The sequence below is a fragment of the Podarcis bocagei genome, assembly GCF_964188305.1.
Source record: "Podarcis bocagei genome assembly, chromosome: 5".
NCBI lineage: Eukaryota > Metazoa > Chordata > Lepidosauria > Squamata > Lacertidae > Podarcis > Podarcis bocagei.
This window is the reverse complement of record NC_138129.1, coordinates 52413551-52440977: the sequence shown is the minus strand read 5'-3', so window position 1 is coordinate 52440977 and position 27427 is coordinate 52413551. Positions and strand designations below refer to the sequence as shown.

Sequence of the window (27427 nt, the reverse complement as noted above, 5' to 3'; positions counted from 1 at the left end):
CAGAAGAGCTGAAGGCTGCTACTGAAGCATTCTGGTCTTCCATAACACTGCAGCAGTGCCACAGGCTGATAGCATCCATGCCACGCCACACTGAGGCAGTAATTGATGGAAAACCAAGTACTGAGTACATATGCATGCTTCTACTTCTCAGAGGTCCAATATTGCTCTATTTGCAATCCTTGTTTTGCTGATTTCATTTAATATTCTAATTTTCTGAGATTGTTAATTTGGGGTTTTCATTAGCTGTATGCCATAATATCACAATTATAACAAACAAAAGGCTTGACATATATTGCTTTGCATGTCATGAGTCTATCTCATATATTAGTTTCACCTTTTAAGTTGAATTACTGAAATAAATGAACTTTTCCACGATATTCTAATTTTCCGAGTTTCACCTGTTTGTTCCATCCATAGAGGAGGAATGAGGGTTAAACAGAATTTTTAGAGAATGCCAAAAAAAGAAATCTACTGCCCTCAAGTGGTAACAAATAGCTACTTTGAGACACTGAACGTTGAGCTTTTTCCACTACACAGTACAAAGGGCTTTAAAAGATTGCTTAATGAGACTGATACTGTGTGTGCCATGATTCTGCAACACAGCACAGAAAAAGCAAATGGCAGGCTTTCATATCCAACATGAGACATACTCAAAGTAGACCCACTGAAATCAATGGTCTAAAGTAACTGAAATCTACTGATTTCAAAAAAACCTACTCCAACTATGGCTTACTTGGGTATTAGCCACAGAGATCAGCTTTGTAAAAAAATAAAAATCAGCTTTCATTTAAGGTCTTGAAGATAGACCAATTGCTTGTTCTGGACAGGTTGTGTTCCCTCTGAAGAAGCAGGTATGTAGCTTGGGGGCATTCCTCAATACATCTTTGTCATTAGATACCCAAGTGACCTCTGTGGCTAGGAATGCCTTTTACCAGCTTTGTCTTGTACTCCAGGAACAGCTGCATGTGCATCATCAGGATAGTCTGGCCACTGCAGTCCATGTATTAGCAACCTTGAGACTGCCGTACTGCAATATGCTCTATTAGGAAACTTTTACAGTCCACTGTCCCTCAGACCTTGTTGGGGGGGCCAGACTATATTTTGAAGGGGGGACAAAAGGAACAAATTCCTATGCCCCACAAATAACCCAGAGATGCATTTTAAATAAAAGGGCACATTCTACTTATGTAAAAACATGCTGATTCCTGAACTGTCCGCGGGCCGGATTTAGAACGCAATTGGGCCATATCCGGCCCCGGGGCCTTAGTTTGCCTACCCATGCTCTATGTGGACCTGCCCTTTGGCTTGGTCCAAAAGCTTCAGCTAGTGCAGCATGCTAACAGAGGAAGACAGCAGAGGTGTCACATGCTGTTGGCTAAAACATCTGCACTGGATGCCCATAGGCTACCAGTCCAAGCTCAATATTTTTGTATTAATATACAAAGACCTGAACAATCTGGGTCTAGGATATCTCATGGGCAGCATGAGCCCTATATTCCATGCTCCTTCACCAAGATAATATGGAGGAGTGCTGTTAGTTGTCCCTAGTTTCAGAAATCTGACTAGCTGCAGCTAGAAGTCAGGGATTTAGGGTTGTTGGTACACAAGTACCACAAGTACTCTTTCAGCCGAGATTTGGCAGGCATCCTTGCTGCTAATGTTCAGGCATCTTCTGAAGACCTTTTTATGCCAACAGGACTTTATGGTTGTTTAATTTTTTCTTAAGAAGAGACAGTCATTTTTATGATCATTCTGTATTGCTTTTCTGGCATCTTATGGCTTATTATATTTTATATGAGTAGGTAGTGTACCGCAAAACTAGTGAATGACTAAACTTCTGCTTAATTCAATAACGAAATGTAAGCAAATGTTCAAAAAGAAAGAGAGACTAGCTGCCAAAAACTTTCAAAAGTGTAAAGTGGGAGCAATGTAGCTTACAGCAAGGCAATTCTTTCTTAAAAAATAAGAGAGCTGCAAATTATTTGAAAGAATTAATTGGCTAGTGACAAGAACACTACAATAATTAGTCCAACACCTCTATTTTAGACTTCTTAACCTCCAAGTTATTTAGCAAATAAAGCCTGTTATTAAAGTAATTCAGTTTTGTTATTTGCAGGAGAACAATGTAGCTCCCCTTCCAACAAGGCTGTGTGTAAGTCATGATGCTTCAGCCTGCAAGAGCTGAAATACAATTAGAAGAAAACTAGCACAAGCAAAGCTTAGTCAGCCATGTGGGAATACAGTCACTTCTGATAAATAGCACCCTAACAAACCAAGGCTGCCTTTCAAGAAATGAACCACACATCCAAGATAATGGCTATGATCCAAATGATTTCTTTCACAAGCAAAATACAGTTCTGCTGCTGAGGGCGGTGGGGTGGCGTCCTCAATCTCTATCCTCCAGGATCAGCCCCCGCGTCACATCCCCCCACCATCCTAGAGGGTCCCTTACATGTAGGGGAGTGGAATTGACTGCAGTGGAACAGATGCAAGGGAAAGCCTTGTTGCATGAAAGAAACTTCAAACATGCTCTCCTTGATCCCATGTGGTTTGGTTAGGACTTACTAGCTGCTCTTGAGCTGTTATCACTCCCCTCATTTCATCAAGTAATTTGTACTTGATCACATACATGTTGCAAGTGTTGCATATACAGTTCTAGATACAACTTTTTGCTGCAGTGAGGTTGCATGGAAGAGTGAGTCCTGGGCCAATGAGGACTCATGGCAGAGACGATGCATTTGTATTTTCTTCAGTTAGGAATTCTGGCAGCATCTTGATCAGCCTCACATTACTGAGTATCTTCCATGAGCATGGGGTGGGGCCAGCAAGCTCAGCCCTGCTCTAACCTTATGCACCAGCACTCATGCAAGGAGAGAATAATTCAACAACCTAATTCGGCTAAAATGCCAGGCAGCCTTTCAAATTAGAGCACCAAAATTATCCACATGCTGCGGAGCAAAGACAGAAGACAACCAACAGCTTGCAATCAGACTACGTTTTAATGAAGGCCTTTCCAATTTATAAGCCACCAGTCCAAACCTAAGACTATCTTGTAGTCACAAGAACACCTTGTCATTGCTTTTCGTCTGGACTGCAAAAGCAGGAGGATGAAGGTATCAAATATATAATACATGGCTAATGCCCTGCATTCAACTTTGTAGTTGTGCAGATTTGTGGCAATGGTTACAGCTCACTACTCCAACACTTATGCCAACAATTCCATGCAGCATAATGGTGTATATTTAAAAGAAATTTATACTACATTTACTAAGTTGCACACTTTTGATAGTTTCAGAGTTATAAATGCATAACTTACGCTTATGAAATGTGCATTTGAGAAACACTTTCTAACTATTTATATAACGAAGATTGTGAATATGGTGTCTCAGAATCCCCTTTCAGGTCCTAGAGATAAGCAACATACCTGCTAGAAGAAAATCAAGGCTCACAAATAACTAAATGGCGGTGGGGGGTAAGAAAGTGTCAAACATATGACTGGCACAAACATTACTTCAAACCTCCTGCATTATCAACAGGAACCCTGGAAACTTAACAGTCTTAAAACTCTTTTTCCTGGAACTCAAGTTTAAATTATCTTTCAACAGAGCTTGCAACCATAAAAATGGAAGCGAACCACAACCTACCAGGAGCAGCTGAGGGAGTCTATTTGCTCATGCACCTAATTTCTGTTCCCATAGAAACAGACAGACGGGAAACAGATAAGAATTGCATCTAGTGCTTTCCTGCTACCAACTATTTTTGCAGTACAACCATTGGAGAAAAGCCAGTGACAACAGCAGCAGGAAGAAATGAGTAAGAACGTGATTTTATGCTTCAGCAGGAAGCAGGCATGGACTAAAATCTGTCTGCTGAATGGCTTCAACAGTCACTTACAGGTTTCTGTGGGTTCAGGGTTGCAGCATTTGTCAGGAAATTTGAGCTAAATCAGTAAGGATATTCCAAGGCTGAGAGAGAGCAGATGTCATGATTTGATACATAGTGGTAGGTGTCCAGCCAAAGCAGAATCAGCCAAGGTACAGTGTTGCATATGTCTGCCCACCCATGCTATTCAACTTCTCCCTTGAAAAACAAACATCACACAACTTGCTTAATGCTAAGTACTCAGCTACCAAGTACTAAGGCAGTGTTTCCCAACCGGTGTTCCGCGGCACACTAGTGTGCCGTGAGACATCGGCTGGTGTGCCGTGGGAGGGAGGCGGGCGAGGCGGGCGGTGAGAGGCGGCGGCGGCGAGGATCCGCGTCGAGCCGGGGGCGGCTCCGCGGTGGTGGTGCCGAGCGGCGGGGCAGCGCGTGCAAATGGAGGAGCGCGAGACAGCGGAGGAGGAGGAGGCCGGCATGTCCGGGCAGCAGCAGCAACAACAGCAGCAGCAACTCCCGCCGCCGCCCCCTCCTCCGTCCGTTATCGCCGCCACCACCACAACAGCCGCCGCCGCCTCAGCTGCCGCCGTCCCTCAGCCCCTCGCTCTGCTGCCTCCCCACCCCCACCCCCAAAGCTTGGAGGTTCCCCGGCAAGGGGGAGGGGAAAAAAGTGAAAACTTTCACTTTTGTGCGTCCCTCCCGGCGTGACGCTGCGCGCTGACGTCACGGGGCAGTAATGGTGGTGTGCCGCAAGATTTTTTTGATTAAACAGGTGTGCCGTTGCCCAAAAAAGGTGGGGAAACACTGTACTAAGGGACCAAAAGCTCATTTGTAGTCGACGTGTCTTGCATGTAAGTAGAACCCAAACCCAGTCCTTGGCATTTTGACTTACAAGGATTTCGGATGGCAGGGTTGGGAAGTACCTCTGCCTCAAGTCATGGATAGCTGCTACCAGATGGGATAGAGGGCTGCTGTTGTTGTTGTTTAGTCATTTAGTCGTGTCCGACTCTTCGTGACCCCATGGACCAGAGCACGCCAGGCATAGATAGATAGAGGATAGAGGGCTAGATGAATCAATACTGTGGCATCATATAAGGCAACTTCACAGGTTCAGTGCAATTATTTAAAACCAAGACCTTACCCATTTCTTCGGGGAATAGATATATATTGTTAAGGTTTATTTCCTTTATCATACCTGTTATAATATTCAAATGCAATAATTCTTAGGAAACATACTGAAGCTCCAGACACATCAATGCACTCTTGATGCATTTAAGACACCAATTAAATCTCTTCCACTTAAATATTTGGGCTTCTGCTACTATTGCTGTCGCTACTACTATTTATATCGCCTTCCGTTTACAAAGTGCTTCACAATCTTTACCCTCCCCGTGTTTGATAAAACTATGAACTCAGTGTGTCTTCAACGGGTGGGCAATACCTTTTCTTGGGACCAACCAAAATGTCACAAAAGTGTGGCAAGCTTTAGAGTTCTCCAGAACTCTTCATGAAGCACAATGTTACACAAAGAAGCGGGGGGACAAGATAAAAGGGGACAGAAATTAGGCTAATGTAGTAGCTATGAGGTCAACTTGTAGGCTCAATTTCAAGGTACAGATGATAATTTTTGTGACATTTTAGTTGGTCCAAATAAAAACTATTGCCCAACTATGGTTATTTGGGGGGAGTGTGTCTTGTTTTATAATAGTTCTTTGTGCTCATGTTTTCGAATTCAAGCCTTTGCAATGGGCAGCTTTTCAAATGTTAAATGTTGGCCTCTTTGACTAAAGAATTTGTTGGCTAAAGATCTGCTGAAAAGTCCTATCTAGAAACTGTGCAGTTCTAGTCACTAACTTATCTCATTAATTTGCTTGTTTGTTTATGAGATTTTGATACTGCCTTCATCAAAACTGGTAATAGCAATATTGATCAGGCAGTGCAGGAACATGTCATACTGTGTAAGATCAGCCCAGATATTCCACTTGTCTGAAATAAGGGATAAGAGACAGAAAAAGCAGGAAGGAATTTAATACCTATGATTGAACATCAGAAAATGCAAATACAGGAAGAAGAAGGGTTGAAAAGGGAGTCTAAGTAAAACAGGTGATATTGAGGGGGGGAGCTTGAATTGACTACCTGTTTCCCCTGATCAGACACAGAAGTTTCCATCTGCAAGCACACACTTCATAATTTTGTGTGTGAAGGGTAAACATGCCATGATCCTGTATTCCAAGTCCATGACAACAGAATACAGCACATAGAATATCTGCTTTTACTCTGTTTATTTTCTGTGCTTAAAAAAAGCAAAAGCCATGATCTTCCCCACTCTGTATCATCATCTACAGTTACTAGGCAACTGTGTAACTGCAAAAAAGTGCTGTTCAAATGAAAGAGAGTTGGTCAATGGTATCATGCCCTCCAAAAATGACAACAAAAAACAGATAGCAGAAATGGAGTGGATTTATGCTTCTGACATAACAAGACACTAAGTGCAAGTTGTAGGCAATATATATACGTACAGAAGTAACAAGGAGTCTTTTGGCATTTTAAAGATTAACAAGCTTGTGGTATAAGATTTCATAGACTAGAGGAATTAGAAATATGCCTGAAATGTTAACTTAGGTTAGCAGGTATATATATATACACACATATACAAATTTGTGGTTACATGCAAAGGAGAAAAACATTAGAAACGATCCAGGGAAAGTTAAGCATTGAGGTCCAATTTATTTCAGAAGCATGTGCTTTATTATCTCCCACTGAATGAACTAAAATGCTGTGAACTGCCCTGAGATCTATGGATTTATTAAATAAGTAAATAAAAATAAAATTTCGATATACTTATGTTTGGCTAGGTTGTGCTGATTCATGAAATATATGGGAACCCTATATGACCTAGAAATAGGCTATTTCATTTACAAACCAAGTTATCCCTTCCAAGTTTGAACTACAAGCTGAGCACTACTGGAGCCAAATGGTCCAACTATAATTGCACATCCTATGCTTAAAGAGCATCATTAGAGACACTATTTTTAACACTGATCAGGCATCACACCAACTGTACTACTACATTTTACTTCCCAGCTGACCTCATTGTAGTTATGACATTTGTCAGGATACTTTGGCTGCAATCCAAAGCCTTACATGCCTAGAATTAAGTTCCACTGAACTAAATGGGACTATTTTCCAAGTAAGCATGCCTCAGATGTGGAATGTTACTCCACTGTACTTCAAATGCATTTGTTCTCCAGTGTACTTCAACTCCTATTTTTCTATATATGTACCTACCATTTTTTAACTTCCATAAAGCAAATAACCAGACTGCTGTCTCAAAGACTCATCTCACAATAACCATGGTGGTTTCCAAGAGTCAATGAGGTGTAGTAGATGGTTATATACAGGAAGTTAAATATTTGCAACCATTACAACAATATACTTTACTGTTATCTTAACAACAAAATAAGTATGCCACAGTAATAAAGCCAAGTGACAGACAAATATCAAGACACTACCACAACCCTTTCCTAAACACACAGCACATTTTATTGTAAATATAATAAAAGCTCCTGAACTACATCAGATACAAAGGTCAATTTAGGAGGGTTTGGGAGTGAATAATGTATTCACTTTAGGTACTCTGAAACACCCCAGTAACTGTTTTGGTGCTGCCAGGAAACATGGTAATAGAAAACGACAAAGCAGGCCACGATTAGGTAACTGCCAGGCTATGGGTCAAATACAGCCCATGGTACCTCCCCACCAGGCCTGCAGCCTCCCCTCAATTCCCAGCACCACAAACCTCCTTTGGAAACCAGCAAATATTTTTCCAAGCCTAAATGTGGTACACAGGGCCATATGGGGGAATCATAAGTGGGAAGTGAAGGGTTAACATTTATAGCTGAAGAAGCCCCCCAGGCCACCTTCAGGCTTGGATAAAAATCCCTCCCATTGACTCCAAGCCTGATTCTAGCAAGTAGGTTTGGATGTGTCCATGTGTGCATCTGTTTACCACCATCACCAGAATATGTGGCTGTGTCTAACCACCACCACTGTTTGCATGCAGCAGCTGACAGCATTCCACCACAGCCAAAAAAGTTTCTCCACCCCTGCAGCAGGATGTGCAAAGCCCATCACCCCAGATTTATCTTAAGTTGCCTTGCTCTTTCCTGTCACACTGAACACTGCCTTTCACACTGAACACACCATGGTAGCTTGCTCATATATTAACCAAGCTGCAAAAAACTAAAATGAATATCCAATAACATGCATACAGCAGGAACACTTATGTGGAAGAGAAGCAGGGAACTTGTAGTTTCATCCTGTCAAAACAAGATGTTTAAAATGTCAGGAAGGAGCCAATAAGAGATAGAAAGGAGAAGTGTGTTCAAACTAAGGAGAACCCCAGATTATCCTTCATAATTTGCACACCATCAACTGCATCATGGATTGAACCAAATAATAATGAAAGCAACAACATTTGGATTGCTTTTTTTGTTTAATAAAGCACTGGAGAAACAAATCATCTTCAGCTATTTAAATAAAGGACTAAACTAGAAGTGGTTCCACCAAAGCCCAAATACACCAGTAAGCAAGGCATTGAAGTTGCATCTCACTCTGTGCAAATACCAGCACAATGACTGCATTTTGTATGTGTGTTGGATTCTTCATTCAGTTGTGTCCTGGTATGTACTGGACACAATGAAAACATACAGATCCATTGCAGAACCAGAACAAAACCATCCCCCAAAATGAATGCCTTTACCAGTAAGTCATATCTAATGGAGGATAAAGAAAATAAATGGAAACAACATGCTTCTGCTTGTATAAAATATAAAGAAATAAAGAGCCATCACCACCACCGTAATAACAATAGTAATAAATCTTCACACAAGTCTCAGTGGCTCTCCCAACACTAGTAACATAAATAACTATCACATCTATAGACAAAATACCTATGTAAATGCAACAGGAATCTACAGTTCATTTTATAATTTTCCAATTAATTGATCTAGGGAATAACAACATTAAGAGGAAGATACATTTGATCTCTACAGCACAGGAAAGGATCAAACAATTGTTTGGACATGTTCTAGGCTGTTCCACAGCAGGCAGTCCTGAAATCTATGAAAGATTACTTAGCCATACATCTATGGAGGCTCTTAAATGGCCTGAGCAACATACTTACTTGAATCCTCCCATCGGAGAAGATGCAGTTTCCAAGCTGAATAATACAGAAAGCCCAGCACCAGAAAGAGACAGAGGGCTAGTAGCAGGTTACGCATGTACACCAGCAGTCCCATCTTCATATAGGGTTGTCTCTTTTATAATACCTGGGGGAAAGAAACCAGTTTGAGCCTTGCATTTTCTAGTTTGTTTACTAAACCCTCTGCAACCTAATACACACAGACATAAAATATCAAGCAGCACATCTATTCACTTCCTAACATGTATATTATGTAGACACTCTTATGAGCAATAGCAACACCACAATTTTATGTCTCTTGCATGGAATTAAGTTCCATTTAAATGATCATGATACATTTCTGAGTAACAGTCTGTGAAAAAACAACTAACAACAGGAAAAAATCTGAGTAACTGTCTGTATGCGAGAAATAAATAAATAAATCAGGGGTTGCTCCTCCAAACATTGGTCTATAAATGCTATTCTTAGATGCTATCAGAGTCCATAGGAAGCCAACTCATTCCTAGATCACTATGTTTAGAAAATCCACTGCTCTATAACACATGACCTCAATTATAAAAACTCAGAACAAGCTACAGTATACTAAAAGTCAAAAAATATTCCACAACACGAGATAATTGGCATAAGATAATTAATTTAAATAGAATACAATAAAAAATATTGAGTATATGAAATTATTTTCCCAAGAACTTGCTGGCTTTAATTCGCACAAATCTTAAAAGTACCATTCACATTCATTTAAACTTTCTAATAGCCATTTACCCTCAGTAATATAGCCCATGACTCTTTCAACACCATAATGCAATGCAATACAGGGTTATAGCAACCTTTCCCCCAAAATTAATAATATTTAATTCTGAGACAAAGCTTCTACACAGCCGAGCACCATTGGTATTTTAAGATTAAATGAGATGTATGTCCTTGGCTACAGCAGTCAATGGAGATGTGGTAGAGCAGGTGCTAACAAGAGCTGCATTTTCTACAACTGTCTAAAAAACTATGGGCATAATAGCAACTTGGCATATGCCTTAATTAGAATCTATCCCATATTCTGGAAATAATTGCTCATCTCTCAATAGCAATAAGAATGGTGATAATTCTAAATGGAAAAATACTAATCCGCTGTCCATAATCTGTACACATGAATGAGGAAAGCAAGGAATGAGAAGAGAGGACTCAAGGCCCGTGGCTTGTTCCCAATCTTCCAAACCATGGTTTTGACTAACATTTTAATTCAACCAAGGTAGCACCATATATTTCTTAAAGCCACTAGGTACTTGGTATCTTCATCATGTCAGATTTAGTTTCCATGTGGAAAAGAGATAAAATTAACCATCTCTCATAGAAGGTTTATTAACTTTGCATGTGCAAAGATTTTCTCAACAAGTGATGGATTCACGTTTAGTATATATTTATCACATCACTTACAAAGCAAGCATGAGCAAACGATTAGGAAATTAAATGACAGAGCTCCTCTTGACTTTCAGCAACTAAAGAAAATAAGTATTAGCATACCAAGGACTGGCCATATACAGAAACTCTGAAAAAAAGAAACGCAAGCTGGCTTGAAGGCTCGTACAAACTTCAGTATTCTGCCAGCATTTGAAGTCTGGCCACTATTTCCAATTATCTGATACCCTGTACATTTTCCAAATCCCATTTCAGGACACCTGCTTCAAACAGACTGCAAGAGACAAACACAAAGAACTTCCACCCACATTCCTCACATATAACATTACAAGACATGACTGATGAATGCTGAAGGCCCCCTTGAGTAGTCCAGAGATCCCTGCCTATTTCAAAGCAGACCCCCTATCCTCCAGTATCCTATATGAATAATTGACCAGGAAAGCTCATGCCTTGAACACCTCTATGTACTGTATGCATCCCGCTGTTGCACTGCTTGTTCACTTCCTTCCCACTAGTTTGTTGTGAAGAGAAAGATATTTCAGAAATCCCATCTGACAGCCAGCTGGAGCTCCAGAATCACATTTAGAAAAGTCAGGAAGAAATCTAACAGCCTCCTCTGTAACTGTAGCATTCAGGAGGAAGGGTGGAGCTTAAACTTCAACCGTGGCATTGCTCAAAGAGAGTCCTGCGTCTTCTAATTATAAGGCAAATTCAGCATTTAATAACAAAGGGCAGAGTTGCTTAAGGCAAGAACATTCAATTCTGATCGCTAGAGCTCTTCCAATAAAAATCTCCCCGGAGCAGTAACCAAAGTATTGTATGCTACCAAAATTGGCACAAATACATGTATTCACATTATTACACCACATTATTACACCACAAAATTTACTAGTGGGTTTAAACAAAAATTAGATATATGATTCAAAAATTATTCTCTTTGTTTCCTTGACCATTCAGCTGAAAAAGAAAACGCCACTACATAAAATAAAACACAAAACAGACCCTTCTGATACAGAGTGAAATCCTATACTCAGAACTAACCCTCAGTGAGTTCAATGAGACTGATTCCAAGATAAATGTGTATAGGACTTCAGCCTAAAGCTGATTGAAACATTACACCAAACCATGGTTTGGCATTGCATCCAGACCTGGGCTTTCCATAGGCATCTGGCTGGTCATTATGCAAACAGAATGCAGTAGTGGCCTGTGCAACAGAATAGGTGGGGATCTGCTACTCTTCTAGCTTCTGAACAGAGCACATCACCTGCACTTAATGAAAGGAGGAGGGACAAAGTGCAGGAAGCTTGGCACTGTGCTATGCAGGAAAGTCAAAGTCTCGGCCTCTTCCAAGATACAGCAGAAAAAGGCCTGCTTCACAGAAACAAGTTCCAGCTGACTAGAGCACATTTCTTGCATAACTATTTCGTCTGGATTAGGAAAAGTCACTCACATCTCGAAGAAGAAGAAGAAGAAGAAGAAGAAGAAGAAGAAGAAGAAGAAGAATAGTAGTAGTAGTAGTAGTAGTAGTAGTTTGGATTTGATATCCCACTTTTATCACTACCTGAAGGAGTCTCAAAGCGGCTAACATTCTCCTTTCCCTTACTCCCCCACAACAAACACTCTGTGAGGTGAGTGGGGCTGAGAGACTTCAGAGAAGTGTGACTAGCCCAAGGTCACCCAGCAGCTGCATGTGGAGGAACGGAGACACGAACCTGGTTCCCCAGATTACGAGTCTACCGCTCTCAACCACTACACCACACTGGCTCTCCATTAATACACCACACTTTGCTCCATTAATACTAAATTTCTAGGCACACTTAGGGAATAATCCACATTATAGGACTTACTTCCAAGTAAAGATACATATGAGTGAGTTGTAAGAGGGACTCATGTTCTCACCATCCTTGTTTTGATATTACTAGCAAAATTGTGTCAGGCTGAAGAACTCACACACGTGAGCTTTAGCCCATAATAAATGCTCTACCCCTCGAGAGTAGAAAAGCTAATACATGATTAAAACAAATTCCTTAATTTAAAGAAATGATGAAAGTATCTTGAGATTTAGACTTACCCTCATCACACAAAAGCACCAAGGAGAACAGTAATAAAGTTGGAAGAAATTTATTCAAAACTTTTTTTAAAATATAGCTGTAAGTCCAGCCCTCTTAAGTTCAACTCAAGGCCATGTCTTTTGTCTGTTCTGACTGGTTTGGGCACCGCTCTTAGCATTAATGCACAAAGGTCAATATTAGGACTAGCCCAATGTAACTTTTTAAAAAATGGCCTGAAATCACAACAGTAAAATAGTCAAATATACAACTGTCACCAAATCTTTAACAAAATCCCACACAAATTGTGAAGAGCTCCATGAAGATCTCTACTAGACTAGATAAAATAATTGTTGAAGAGATTCAACTAAAGATCAATGTGATGTACAGTGGGACAAACAACAACCCAGCAAATGCACACGGATGGAATCCCACTTCTGACCTCTTGATTACCTCATCTCATTGCCTGGTAAGTTCCCATACTAAATAAATGTATGCATAAGTCAAGCTGCAATCCTACACATACTTTTCTGAGAGAAATTCCAATTGAACTCAATAGCATATGCTTCCGAGTACACATGCATAGATTTGCCTTTTTCACACTCAGAGAAAGTGCACTAGATTTGCACTGGTACAGAGATGTAAACTTTAACTGTTTTGCACACCCTAAGAACTATTTTCTGTACCATATCTCAACAAGCAAGTTATAATTACATGGAGTACAGGTGTGACCATTGTTTGAATAACCACCATAGAATGCATTTCATAAATCTAACAAGTATATACATGTGAACATGTAGATAGACAGATTCTTTCCCCCGCCACACACACACATACATATACATTTTTCTGGGTCTTCAGACCTTTACTCTCACAGGATTGCAAAACAGGGAACGCATGGGTTTATTTATAAAATTAAAATATTTATATGTCAAATTTCCATTTGACAACTCCCAAGAAACCTTCTAACAACAATAAAACTATAATAATTTAGATGGTGGCAGAAGAGGGACTCTGTATCTGGACAGTCTCAAATACAAGAAAGAATTCCCTCTGGTGCTCAGGTCTCAAGCCTCCAGGACAGGAGGGATGTAAATAAGAAATGGTTACCACCAGCACTTTAGTTTCAAGTTATAGAAGGTTGGCTGACCATAGGTTTTTAGATCAAATTCCTTCCTGAAAGGAAAGTTTTTCATTCATCTCCTTCTGTTCTCAGGAATTATTCTTTAGGATAAGTGTTCACATTAAATGTGTCTCCATTAAAAAAAAAAAATCCCAAAACCTCCCTGCACATTTAAACTAGTACATTAAGTAAAAAGTTCAAGTACTTCAGAGAACACTAGGCTCCTAATCAGGCATGGAACAGATTTCCTAAATACCTTTGGTCAGTCAGTACTCTGGTCAGGTGTTATTGATTTCTCTTATCAGCAAATTCTCCAGCTACTTTCTACATAAATGTTGTCAATGCTTCTGCAACATATGGCAAGATCCAAAGGGTTCATTTTTTAAAGGAGCTCTGTCATTAGCCTACAAAGGTTATAAAGGTAATTTTGGCAAATGGAGATGCATTTCGGAATAGAGCCCTTCAAGGTTTCCTCTGCATTCTAACTAAGAAAGGCTTGTGTTACAGTTACAGTCAGCGTTTTGTTGACCTTTCCCTTTGGGTCACTGAATGAATAATAATGCAGTTGGAGAATTTATCTGGAAATGAACTAGCATGTGAACAGTCACACGGGTGAACAGTTAACCCATAAAGTGCAATCACGTATGAAATAACCATAAGGCAAAAAAAGAGGCACGCCCCAGATTTAATCATCATTCTTGCTTATTTCTTCCTCCCTCATGACCTCTCATCTTCCATTCACTGCTACACAGAAAATGTTGGCACAGAGGAACACATATTAGCTGGCGAGATACAACCGCCTTTCTGGGAAGAGTCCTGAGGTAACACTCAAAAGACCGATTGTCTCCCTACCGGCCCAATCGTGTAATCATCCACCCATACAAGTACTAGATCCCATTCAGGAGCTAAAACCAAGACAGGAAGATTCTGAAATCGCAGTACAGTGCTCGGTGGGTGACCCAAAGGGAGTTGTTTAGATGGCGAGCCTGAGGCTATATGTTTGATGGGAAGGGGAAAGGTGGGAGGCGAGGCGCTCCTGTGGTGAAAAGGAGGTTCTGGCCACACATGGGGTGTACTTTAATGGGTCTTCTCTTGAGAGTGAGAAAGGAAGCAAGAGAGGAAATCCCTGGAGTCTCATGGGATCCCTCATTTCCTCACTCTCAAGAGAAGATTCCTGGCAAGGCAGGGTCCACGTGAGGTGGTGGAGGAGGAGGAAGAAAAAGAAGAGCAGGACGGGAGGGACGTAAATAAGAAAAAATCACTGCGGGGCGAGAGGTTGACCTGGGCAAAGAAAAGATATTGGATGCAGAACTGAAGCACTCGCTCGCTCGCTTCCTCCTCCTCCTCCTGCACCACCACCACTACCCCGGAACGGATACCGCCTCCCTCCGCCTCCCATCTCCTCACCAGAGCATCAGGGGGATCCCGGCCGCCCTTCCTCCGGGTTCGGGTTCTGGCTGCCCCGCCGCCCGCCATGCCGGGCCGGGCAGCGGCGGCAGTACTAGCCGGCCTCAGGGGCAGGAGGGGGGGCGTCGGTCACCAATCGCACAACAAGGCGGGACTTCCGATGGCCAATGGAGAAAGGCGAGGGGCATTCTCCACAAAGCGCTCAGCGACTGCGGGAGCGCGGGGGGCTCCCTGCCGCCCAATCAGAGGCAAGGAGGGTCCTCAACTCAAGACGGAGGCCCTCAGCTGTCCAATCATGTGACGCGAGGAGCGTAGGGGGACGAGGGCCGTCCAATCAGTGGGGCCGCATCCTTTTATTTTCCCTCTCCGGTTCTCCCCGCTCCCCCCTTTAACTCTAGGCGGGGCGTTACATATCCTCTGTAGCCAATTGAGGAATAGCGTGGGAGGACCAGCGTCCTCTGCAGAGATTAGGAAGGGTCGGGGGGCAGAATAATAAAGGTATGGACTGGAATCCCAGACACTGGGAAAGAGGGAAGGGAAGGAAGTCAGGAAGGGAGGAGAAGGGACCAGTCGTAGCACATCCGACCTACTGTAGGCTGATTGAGAGGCTAGCCGCTAGGAGGAAAAATTCTCGTCCGAATGCGGCAATGCGTGTAGGTTTGTGCAAATCGCAAAGTGCCAATGGCATCCGTGGGTGACCGGGGCCAGATGAAGCTTTTGCGAAGAGCACATTGCTGCTTGCAGGTAGCCTCGCTTCCCCACCCAACCCAAAGGTGGGTACCGTGGAAAACTTAACTCGCCTTTGACCGGGGGGGGTGGCGGCGGGCAAAGGGTTGGCAATCCCACAGTCACCGAGAGGCTGTCCTGGGAAGCTGAAGCGCAGCATGTTGGGGTCAGGGCACGATTCCCTTCCCCACCGCTCAATGGAAACTTCCCTTGGGATTCCCCGTAATCCCCACATGACATGCTAAAGAGAGCGGGTGGTTAGTCTTGTTTGTACCTGATCCTGTGCGGAAAAGCAACAGCGGCGGCTCCCCCAGCTAAAGCAAGAGTAGGAGAGGGTTAAGGAGGCGGCAAGGCATGCCAGCGGAACTTCCGTCCTGCAAAATGCTAGTTTGGGTCCTCTCCAGGGGTGGGGTGGGGAGGCTGTAGGGCAGAGCCTAAATATACAAAATGGAGCTGTAGAAGGGTAGGGGGAGATGTCTTTCAAGACATCTTCTGGGGCTTGGATGTATTCTCTTCCTAAAACGATAAATAACATTATGCTCTGCTGCCAACTGCAGGTATCAGAAATATCCTGCAGAATAAGGGCTGTTTTGGACGTGGCCTGTAAGTCCCTTAATAAGCACACAGAAACAGCAGCAGCAGCCTGATTGAAAAGTAGAATTGCGGTGCAATGAGGAGAACAAAGGTGCCCCCAAAGATAGATAATAAAAGTAAGATTCTCCATAGGGAGGGAGACAAACTACTTACCTGCATCTCAGTAAAATGAGATCCCCCAAAAGCTGAGACAAATAAAAATAGCAGCTAGAAAGCAAATGCGGGAATTTCCAAATAGATTAGGGTTTGAGGAGAAATGTAGGCTATCAGGTGTAAATGTGGGGCAGCAGATTGGAGCCAATGGCTTCCTAAAGGATTCAAACATCCTGTTGAATGAGTAGGGCAAAATAACACAGAAGTTAGCAATCCATTAATGGGGCATAGTTTAGTGTAGATCTTATGCTTTGAATGCTGAAGGTTCAATCACTGGTGTCTATTTAAAAACTCAGGTAACAGGACTGAGAAAGGATTCTACTTGAAATCCTGCAAGAGCTCCTGCCTGTCAGATAGACCATATTCTATCTACTCAATGAACTGCCATGGTTACTTGATCTCTCAGTTTGAAAGGTTTTCCTCTAGTTAGGGATTTTCCAGCACTTCATATTTAGCTAGATTCATGCTACCTTTATAAGACTTTGTTAAGCCAAATAATCTCATACTTAATGCTTCTTTCTGCAGCAGTGCTTGCTTTCTACCAGTTTACTCCTGATGTCAATAAAAAAGCAACTATAACAAACCAACACCACTCGGTTTTGCATCATGTTCATCACCTGCTGTGAACTGTCAAGCAGCATTATCCTATTATTTCTAAAGCACCTATATAAACTAGTTGTATATAAAACAAAATGAAAAGATGCAGGCTTACAATTCTAAGACAAGACATATTAAGGAAAAGGATGCGTGAAGGGAAATGGTGAAGGTGTGAGATCAGTTAAAGAAAATTTATGAAGTTTTTAATTGGACATCTAAATTCACCAACAGTTGAGTGGAATAGGTAAAGGGGTAAAGCACAACAAAAAGAAGAGAACAACCAAGAAAAAATGGTACAGTTGGGAAATGGAGAAACCAAAAAAGCAAGAAAGGGAAGAGAAGGGGATGAACGGCTAAATCAGTGTTTCCCAACCTTTTTTGGGCAAAGGCACACTTGTTTGATGAAAAAAATCTCAAGGCACACCACCATTACAGCCCCGTGACGTCAGCGCGCAGCGTCACGCCAGGAGGGACGCACGAAAGTGTAAGTTTCAATTTTTTTCCCTCCCCCTTGCCGGGGAACCTCCAAGCTTTGGGGGTGGGGGGGGAGGAGGCAGCAAAGCGAGGCAGGAAGGAGAGCGCGGCTTGGCTGGGTGAGCTTTGGCAGGGGCAGGGAATGAGAGCTGCGAGGCGGGCGCTGTGGACGGAGGCGCTGCCCGCCGAGCTTGCAGGCAGCCAGGCAGGCAGACGGCGAGAGCCCCGCGCTGGGCGGCCTCTCCTCGCTGCCCCGCCTCTCGCCACCCGACTCGCCCGCCTCCCTCCAGGCAACATCTCGCGGCACACCAGGCAATATCTCGCGGCACACTAGTGTGCCACGGAACAGTGGTTGGGAAACACTGGGCTAAATGAGTAGGACAGAGATAATTAAACTTTTGAAATTCAATAGACAACATTTAAATAGAAAGCAATAAGAAGTCAAGTTTAAATCAAGAATTAAATTATAGCAACGCAACAAGTGGAATAGATTAAATGAGCTGAATAATTTGAGACCTAAGAAAGGGGTGAGTGAACAGATAGGACTGAGCAACAGAGCATTGCATTAATCAGTTTTTGAAATTTATAAGAGTGAACATGCACTCTATCCTTCTCTGATAAACAACTGGTCTTCAGCATAGGTTAGCTTGTACATCAGTTTACATGCTTTGTGGAATCCTGTGGAATCTTTGCGCAGCCTGGCAAGGAATGCATATTTGTATAACTACTATTGCAACTCAAAACAGTTGCATATGTTACGCAGTATACAAATTCTGTTTGTTAAATAAATAGATATTATGCTGTCAGGAATTACCCTTTGCTTCCAATTGGAATGAAGTTTCCTTGGTGTCTAAAAATAGAAAAAGGGAGCATAGCAGATTCCCCCCCCCCCGGGAGTTTATTTCACAAATATGGTGCCTTCACTACAAAGGCCCAGCCCATAAAAATTCATGTGAGAGTAGCCACTTTCTATGATACTCTCATCCTATATCTTTCAGAGCATTAAAGTTTAATGTTGTCACTTTAAATTTCTCAGCTTTCTTCCTTACACTCTTCCTTCGCTTTTCTTACATATTTGTTGGTGTTACTTAGCATTCACAGAGTTTCCTTCAAAATATTTCTATTACTTAAGCACCACCTCTTTTTTCAGCGTAGTTATTAAAGATTGACAGCATTGAGTTGAGTCCAACAATTGTTCCTTCACTGTTAAGAGTCTGCTGTGTGTGTTTTTCTGAGCTAGTGCCTTGCATTTGTTTTGGTTTAAATTAGAATTGTTCCAAGTGCTCTTTTTTAGTTTTATACTGTACGGTTGTACTTTGGACATAATGCAAGATGCAAACATCTCAGTTTTAGATTCAGTGTGACACTGAAACTGTGGAGCCTGCCATCTCCTCATTAAACATTGACATGCAAGCAGCTGACCTGAATTTTTTGATGATCTTTATGTAGTCAGTCTGCGCTCTTTGTGTCAGTTGTTGAGTTAACCATGCTTTTGTGATTAACTAGATTATCCATTACAAGTAGGTCTTTCACAATTTCATTTTAGATCCACAACTCCCTTGAGAGATAAGAGTGTCCCCTTCATTAAATAGTTTCCACCAGCAACTAAAAGCATTTTCATTTGCTAATATTTCTGCTGGGCTCTTTTGAATATGCTAGTATATTTATTATATTTCAACTTTGCTTCTATACTGGTTTTTAAAAGATTGTCACTGTTAGCAGCATTCACCACATGTTATTTTCCAAATAAACGAAAGGCCATTCAACATATTAAATAATAATACAAGAACACTCTGAACTAAATCCAATACAGCAAACCACGAATCAACAAATCCCAACAGTCAATAAATAGATATAACCTAAGCCGTTACAAAAGCTTTTTAATAAGCCAAAATCCCTATAACAAAATCATTACTTCACCAGACACATGAAATAATACAGTGAAGGAGCTTAACATTTCTCTCTTGGCAGGACATTCCATAGGGTTGGTGCTACATGGGGGAAAGCCCTAAGCCTAGCTGACACTACCTTCACCTCATTAGGCTGTAGGACCTGCAGCAGAGTCTCAGATGATGATTGCAACTTGTGAAGCAGAGAAGCCTGCTGAAAAAGCTAGTCCATGAGAGACCTACGTCCCAATCCATTGAAAGCTTTGTGGCTAATACCAATATCCTGAATTGAACCTGGAAACTAATCAGCAGTCAGTGCAAATCACACATTCTTGACATGATAAAATCAAATTGCTGGGCACCATCAGCATGTGTCGGGAGAAGTGTCTAAGAAATTTAATACATAAATGGAACACAGTCCAGCCTAAAAGAAGCATATACAAAGTTTACTTGATATTAGAATGAGAGAAATCTGCTGTTTAAATCAGGCATTAAAGTCCTTAACATAGGCTGGAAAGTGCCCATAGAAATCATGCTTCCCGATTGCTTCCCAAAGGAAGGGGGTCCAGTGAATCATCTGGTCCAACTTTTGCCCTAGACCAGGATATTCTATACCTAATGCATTACCATTAAAGCATTAACTAAAGATTACTTAGCCAATACCTCCAATGTTCCCTCATCAAGTTTCTTACAGTTAGAAAGTTGATCCTAATGCTTCACATAAATTAACCCTTACATATTGCCCTTTTCTCGGAGTGAACAACTCTGCCTGAAAACTCATACTGTTTCCCTCAGTTTTCTTTTCTGGACTAAAAAAATGCATAATTTCTCCCACATTTCCTCAGATAATTTGCCTTCTGGATTCTTTGTCTCTCTTGTATATCATTTCTAAATCCTTTCTAATGTCAGTTCAACGACTTTTGCAGTTGAATCTCCCATGAATGCTATGTGTCATTATTGCTTCTTGAGTCTTGGAAACAGCTGCTCTTTTAATACATATGAATATAACATCAGCTTTTTATGAATAAGGAAAGCTGCCTTATACCGATTCAGATCATTTGTTATTCAGCTCAGTGTTGTCCAACATGGCTCTTCAAGGTTTCAGGTAAGAGTCTTTTCCAACCCTAACTGGAGATGCCAGGGATTGAACCTGGAACTTTCCACATTATTATTGTGTAGCAACGTTGATCCACAAAATTACAGGTCATATTTTTACTACAGCTCAGTCATTATTTTGCACATGACACAAGAAGACCAAGTGGACTTTTCTTATGTTCAGCTTGGACTGATTGCCACCATTTAAAAAAACCAATTGTATTTGGTATTTGCATATTTCTCATAAATACTTCAACATGTCCTCCTATTCCTGGCATATGAAGACTACTTCACTAGATGATAAAATGTCAGGTGTTGTGTTTCCCTATCAGAATTTTAAAAATAAGGACACAACAGAGGTGCCATCCCCTCCCCCCAATCATAATCATAAGCAATATGAAGAACTGGTGAAAATGAAGGGATTTGGATTTTCCTCTCAACTGTGTTAGCTCTGCTACCCTGCACTCAAGGAAATAATTCAATCCTCCAAGGATAATACAGTATGAACAGCATATAAGGCAGTCCTCAAAGCCGACCAAGAAATTGGCTCTAGAAATTGCATTAGTTTCTAAAGCTGCCTGAGATAACATATGGAAAGAGACTTAATCCACTAAATTCTGTTAGGATTAAGGGAAACATTTTCAACATTTCCTACTACAACAAATGGAAGAGGACTTTTGCTGCCAGCTTCCCATAGTCATCTGGTTGGCCACTGTGGGAGCAGAATTCTTGACAGTGGTCATCTGACTGAACCATCAGGGCTCTTCTCACGCTTCTCACTTTTTTTTTTCCTTTTCAGGACATACCCAAGAGAGAAAGCAACATAACACCATTTCTTTTCGCTCACAGCTCCACCTAAAGCATTCCAATGTATCATCAGTGCTCTATAACCCACCCTAGACAATGAGACACCCTTCTCATGGTGCTTGAGTATGAGGTCTGTCCTTGCTTACAGATGGCTCCCTAATTTAAAACAGCTACTCTCACGAGCAACAATAGTCAATCAGACCCTGCAACAATACTATCCCAGGACCATGATAATATCCCTTACAACATCAAGGTGTCATTTGTTCACTCCTTGTCTGATTTGTTATAGGCTGTCACCTACTGGAAATGCCCTGGGGGGGGGGTTAGACCAATTTCATGCTACCAAGTCTAACTAGGCCCAAATTTGTGAGAGGATAGGTGTACTGTCCAACAGAACTAAATGCAGGACATTGAAATTAATAAAAGTAAACAAGATTTAGTGACAAAAGGTATTGTTGAACCTAATTACTAATGAAATAAGATACTGGCAGCTGCTGGGTTGGCTTAACAGAGCTTAAACGCCTTAACAAAGATACATGGTTCGTAAAGCAATTCTTTAGGAGAGACCTGGTCCCTGTGAAATAATGTGATAAAGTAGCCGTGTTGGTCTGATGCAGTCGAAATAAATTAAAAAATTGTCCAGTAGTCCCGATCTGAAGAAGTGTGCATACACACGAAAGCTTATACCTAGAACAAACTTAGTTGGTCTCTAAGGTGCTACTGGACAATTTTTAAAGTTTTTTATTTATTTCAGACCAACACGGCTACCTACCTGAATGTGATAAGGTTTAGTATTATTCAGCACCTTCAACTGAAGTCCACTTTAAGCAGTTGGGGCAAGCTATTACTATGTACAAGGTACAGAAACAACAAGAATCCAGTCGTGGCTCATCACAAAAATCCCTCATCACACTCCACGCTGAGCACAAAAAACTAAAAGGCCTCATCATGGCTAGATGCTGGAGGGTTGGACCACTCACCTCTTCTCCAGCCAACTGTGTTCACTCACAAACCACATGACCTCTGATATAGGCAATGACCTGCTTCTGACAAAAGGTGAGATTAGCAATTATCTAGGTAGTTAAGACAGACAGCGACATGGTTCTCATTTGTTATTCAGCCTGTGTTTTGTCTCTCTGGAAACACAACTCCATGCTCTCAGGTGTCTTACCTGCTGGAAAGCTTCCACAACAAAATCAGATTTCCTGCCACAATGAATCTTGAGACAACTGAATCTTGAAACTGTGCACTCAGGATCAGTCTATGCAGGCAACCATCTAACTGCCACCTAGAAGATTAGGGCCATGATTACTGGGTGGTGTTTAGGGCTTTAATGTGCTGTTTCACATTAAATGGTATTTTCAAGCAGATGTCAAGCTGGATGTCGCTAAGAGGACATAAAAACTAGGAAGTAATTAAGTTTGATTAAACAACATTATAATGCCTTACAGCTTCTCTGGGATTTACTGATGCTTTCAAGAAGAGAGCACATAAGAAAAAGTCCAAGGTTTATTTGGCATGTGCAACTCTCCACTTCACCCCTTTCTCAGCAGGAATGTCCAGAACCAAGAAGAAAAAGAATCATCGCCGTATTATCATCCTGCATAAAAGGGGAGAAGGAAATCACTGCCCAAATAGGGAAGGGAAGGAAAATGGGGCAGAAGAGGAGAAGTAGGATAGAATTATAGGGACTTAACTCGGGGAATCACCATTATCCGATCCCTTCCTTTTGCAAATCTAAAGTTTATAAATTTAAATTCACCTCTTTTGTTTATAAAAGATGGGCTTAAGTTGGTCATAATTTGCAACTCTGCTTAATCTTTTGAGTCTATACTCCCTGTTCTAGGAACATATTTTGTTCTTTCAAATTGTGAAGTGTAAAAACTATGGTCTCTTATAAGATCTTGTTCTTTTATTTAGTACTTTCTCTGAAAGGCTGCAATTGCTGTAATTGTGAGGGGGTGACGTGGGGGAGAAGTGGCAGTTGGAAAACAGCTCTGTTGTGTTTGTTTTCTGGTGATTGCTTCTGAGTTGTACCCATCCCTGCTATTTCTCCTTCTTGAAACTGGTCAATTTGTGGGTTGCCTCGCCAATAGTCAGACAATAGCTTTGCACATTCAAAGGTTCATGCGCTGCTCACAGGACCAACCCAGAGAGTGAAGTGATTGTGTTAGGTGGCAGAGGTGTGTGTTTGTGTGGCTGCCACTCAGCTGCTGCTGCTGCTGCTGCTGCTGCTGCTGCTGCTGCTTCTTCTTCTTCTTCTTCTTCTTCTTATTATTATTATTATTATTATTATTATTATTATTATTATTATTATTATTATTATTATTATTTATTTCTACCCTGCCCATCTGGCTGGGTTACCCCAGCCACTCTGGGTGGCTTCCAACAAAAGATTAAAATAAAATACTATTATCTCTGTTGGAAGCAGAGTGCACCATGCATCCTGCCCTGTATCTCCTAACTAGCCTACTGCCCTCAAGCCCAGTGGAGGACAATGTCCTGTTACCAGCACTGAAATAAGAGGGTGGGGAAGGTGCAGACGTGTCCTTTGGGCAGCCAGTTGTCTTAGGTGTGCTGTGTTTGTTATCCTTAGTACTTCACAACACATACAATGGTGAAAAGGGCCCACACTTTCCTGCTATCAGAGAACTTTGCTTCCCTAAGCAGCTCTCTTCTTCTTCCCTCTCCTCTAAATCCATGTCTTATATATATTCTACTAAGCAAATAATTATTTTAAATGAGACAAAATTCCTGTGTTTCTTAAAGCCAGGAAGTTATGATCAACAGAATAGATAAAGGCACAGTGATGAATCAATCAATGTGCAAATAGGTTCCATTAATTTTCTCATCATATCTTGTTGCTAACTTAGTCTACTCCAGGTGTCTCTCAGAAAAGCATCCCAGCAGGAGCCTTTTAACTTAATGGAAGTAAGCAGAGGCTGCTCTGTGGGTGATAAGCCGAGTCCCATAGTTGTAATTGTTAACAAAATGTTAGAGAGCTCAGGTGCAGCCCCTGGGAGTAGCTATCCTTCCTAACTAAGCTCAGCGAACTAATTGGAAGAGGACGTTCTGCTGATACTCAACTCTCTGACTCAGACTATGTCCAGATTTACAAAAAGGCCAATAAATGAACAATGCATGCAGGACTCGCACCTCTTTGGCACACTGATCTAGCTCTTGGATTTCAGCAGCGATAATTCATCATCCATCATCCTCAGGAATCTATTGTGCTAAATGAGTGGCTGTAGCCTACCTCTAGTCAGCCTCTCAGTAACTCCAGCTTTCATCTGTCTAATTTTTTACTAGTTGATTTTTCCTTGCCCCATCACCCCCCTCTGCTTTGTGTGCTTGATTAAGACTTACAGAAGTTTGCCACACTTCGGTGACATTTGGATGGGTTCCAAGAAAGCTATCGCTCATCTTTGCAGGTTTTTTCTTTTGGATCAACACAGCTACCTTTGCTTTTTAGAACCCACTGTGACCCTGCAGGGGACCCTGGGACATGCCTCTCAGTTAATACGCAGCCTTAGTAGCCATAAAAATATCGGTATCTTAAATAATTGTCTGGGTTGTTTATGCAGTTGAGCCAGCCATGTATAATGATTCCATGGGAGAGGTGCCTTCCCTGAGTGATTCTGAGGTGAGTCAGTTCTTACATCACATGGCCAACACTTTGTTGTGTATACACCAGTCTTTGTGGCAATGAGCACTGGAAAGTGTGAAGCAAAAAGCCTGTAGATAATGCATACAGTGCATGGCAGCTGTGGCTGGATTAGGGTTCCCTGGCAGAAGTCCACTACTCACCTCTTCCTTCACATGTTTCTCCTTCACACTTTGTGGTGTTTACAATGCAAACATTTGTACACATATAACAAATGCAATTGCCATGCATCATGCATTTACTGTAGGTGAAAGCTAGATTAGAAACATGGAGTTGTTGTTCAAACCAAATTTTTTTGGGTGTGGGTGTGTGCAAATTGAATCAGTGAGGAAGTGCTGAGAAAGGGAGCGTTTACATCTTCCCCATGTGTCCCCCCCCCCATTCCCAGTCTAAATCTATATACCCTTCTTCCCCCATTTGCCTCATGAGGGAAAGCATTCAGGTACATGTATCATGTTGCCTGTATTCTCCCCTCTCCCAGAACAAATAACAGCATTTTTGGAAATGTATTACTTAGATCAATACAAATGCATGTGTTTTTATATTGTAAACCGCCCTGTGATCTTCAGATGAAGGGCAATATGGAAATTTAAAGAATGTAATAATAGGCCCTCAGGCGGAAGATATAGAAGCATGATTAGTTGCACCAACAGGGTAAAGAACAGCTTCTATCCATGGACTGTTAGGCTGCTGAATGAAAAGATAACAACAGGGCAACCGACTTTCGGGTTTGGTGGGTGTGCATCAGTAAACGATGAGAATTAGGACTAAGAGAGCTGAGTGGGGGGGGGGGGTGCTCATGTAATCTCATTGTATACAAGTTGTACAAGTGACAATAAAGTATTTCAATTTCAATTTGCCAGTGCCAAATCTCTGATCTGACCCAAACCCCCACAGCTCTTTTGAAGTTAAAATATATTTATACCCCCACACATCTTACTGGGTTGCCCCAGCCACTCTGGGCAGCTTCTAACATACAGTATATATAAACATAAAAAAAACTTCCCTATAGAGGATTGCCTTCAGACAGCTTGGGGGATCAGATAATGTCATACCCTCCAATGAAAATAGCGACATCCTAAGAAAAGTGGGACATTCCGGGATCAAATCAGAAACCAGGATGGCTTCTATAAATCAGGGACGTCCCTGGGAAATAGGGACACTTGGAGGGTCTGAAATTATCTAACTTAAATCAGCTGATTAGAGAATAACTGTTAGAACCTGTTGGAGATCAGAGAGATACCTGAAAAGAATGTATTAGAACTCTCTTGCTTCTATGATTGGCTGTTTGCTTGGAAACTTTCAGGATGCAATTGGCCAGATTTAGCCATGATATTGTTTCTGCTCTGTATGATTGCACGAGTTCTTCCCACCCCACCCCCAGCTTCTTCCAAAAGCATTCATGCATTTTAAGAGTGCCAGCGCTTTCTAGGGTGGACTATTTCACACAGTGCTCTTTGTGATAGAACCTGTGACATTTTTAGGAATTTGAAACATGTTCACAGATAAGCCATCTGAATAGTATATCATGTGCTGATCTCTCACAAGCAGCAGCCCTGGCATATTTTCTGCATTCACTCGGATTCATATCTGCAAATCTATTTCTATACACATCTAATCAGTTTGTTTTGCATTTGCTACCAGCTGTACAATACACCCACACCACAGTGCACCATATCCAGCTCTGAATATTATAAAAACACAACCAGATCTTGAACAGTGGCTTTTTGACACTCCCCAAATCCCCTACAGTCAAGAGATATATTAATGGCAATGCTGTTCCTGCAGTGGAATCTCTCTTTTGCGGTCAGAGTTGCTTTTCAAATGAGAGTGCTCCCCCATCCCCAAATCCTACCTTGAATTGCTGAGCCCTGGCCTCACCTGGATTCCGAAGCATCTTCCTTAGCGACAGACTGCCAAAACTGCTTTGCCATTCTGAACTGCTGACTCTGAAAGGAGCTGAAGGCTCAGGTTCCAAATTCTATGCTTGTTCACGAGCGGACCTAAAAATATCCCCGGGAGCAGGATGACTGAATTCATGCAACAGCATCTGTTATCCTGGCACTTCTTCAGAGAGTAAAAGCTGAACTGTCAATCTGCAACAGAGTAATCAGCCCCCCAAAAAACCTCCTTTCTCTCCCACCCCTATGGCAGGCGAATACTCCAGCATAGGCTGCATATACCTGCTACAGGAGGGAAGAATCTATGGAGAGATTTGTTCTTCAGTATTGTTTTATTGTTTTTAATATTCAGTTGGAAGCTGCCCAGAGTGGCTGGGGAAACCCAGCCAGATGGGCGGGGTATAAATAAATTATTATTATTATTATTATTATTATTATTATTATTATTATTATTATT

The 27427-nt window shown here is 41.7% G+C and overlaps 1 protein-coding gene across 8 annotated transcripts in view; it reads right to left on the bottom strand.

Moving 5' to 3' along the window:
* ST3GAL3 (ST3 beta-galactoside alpha-2,3-sialyltransferase 3) overlaps positions 1-27148 on the bottom strand; it is a 183425-nt gene extending 156277 nt beyond the window's left edge. Inside the window, exons 1-2 of one of the 8 annotated variants that reach the window (XR_014008460.1) lie at positions 15071-15244; positions 9065-9209 (exon numbers count right to left, since the gene is read on the bottom strand). Coding sequence is in view for 6 of the 8 variants with exons in the window: in XM_081195244.1 (XP_081051370.1) it covers positions 9065-9185 (121 nt within the window). In the remaining 2 variants the exon portion in view is untranslated. Of the gene's footprint in view, positions 1-9064; positions 9210-15070; positions 15245-26924 lie in introns of those variants that run through there. The other 7 variants (XM_081195244.1, XM_081195245.1, XM_081195247.1 and 4 more) reach the window with 7 other exon arrangements.
* Between the last annotated feature and the right edge of the window lie 279 nt (positions 27149-27427).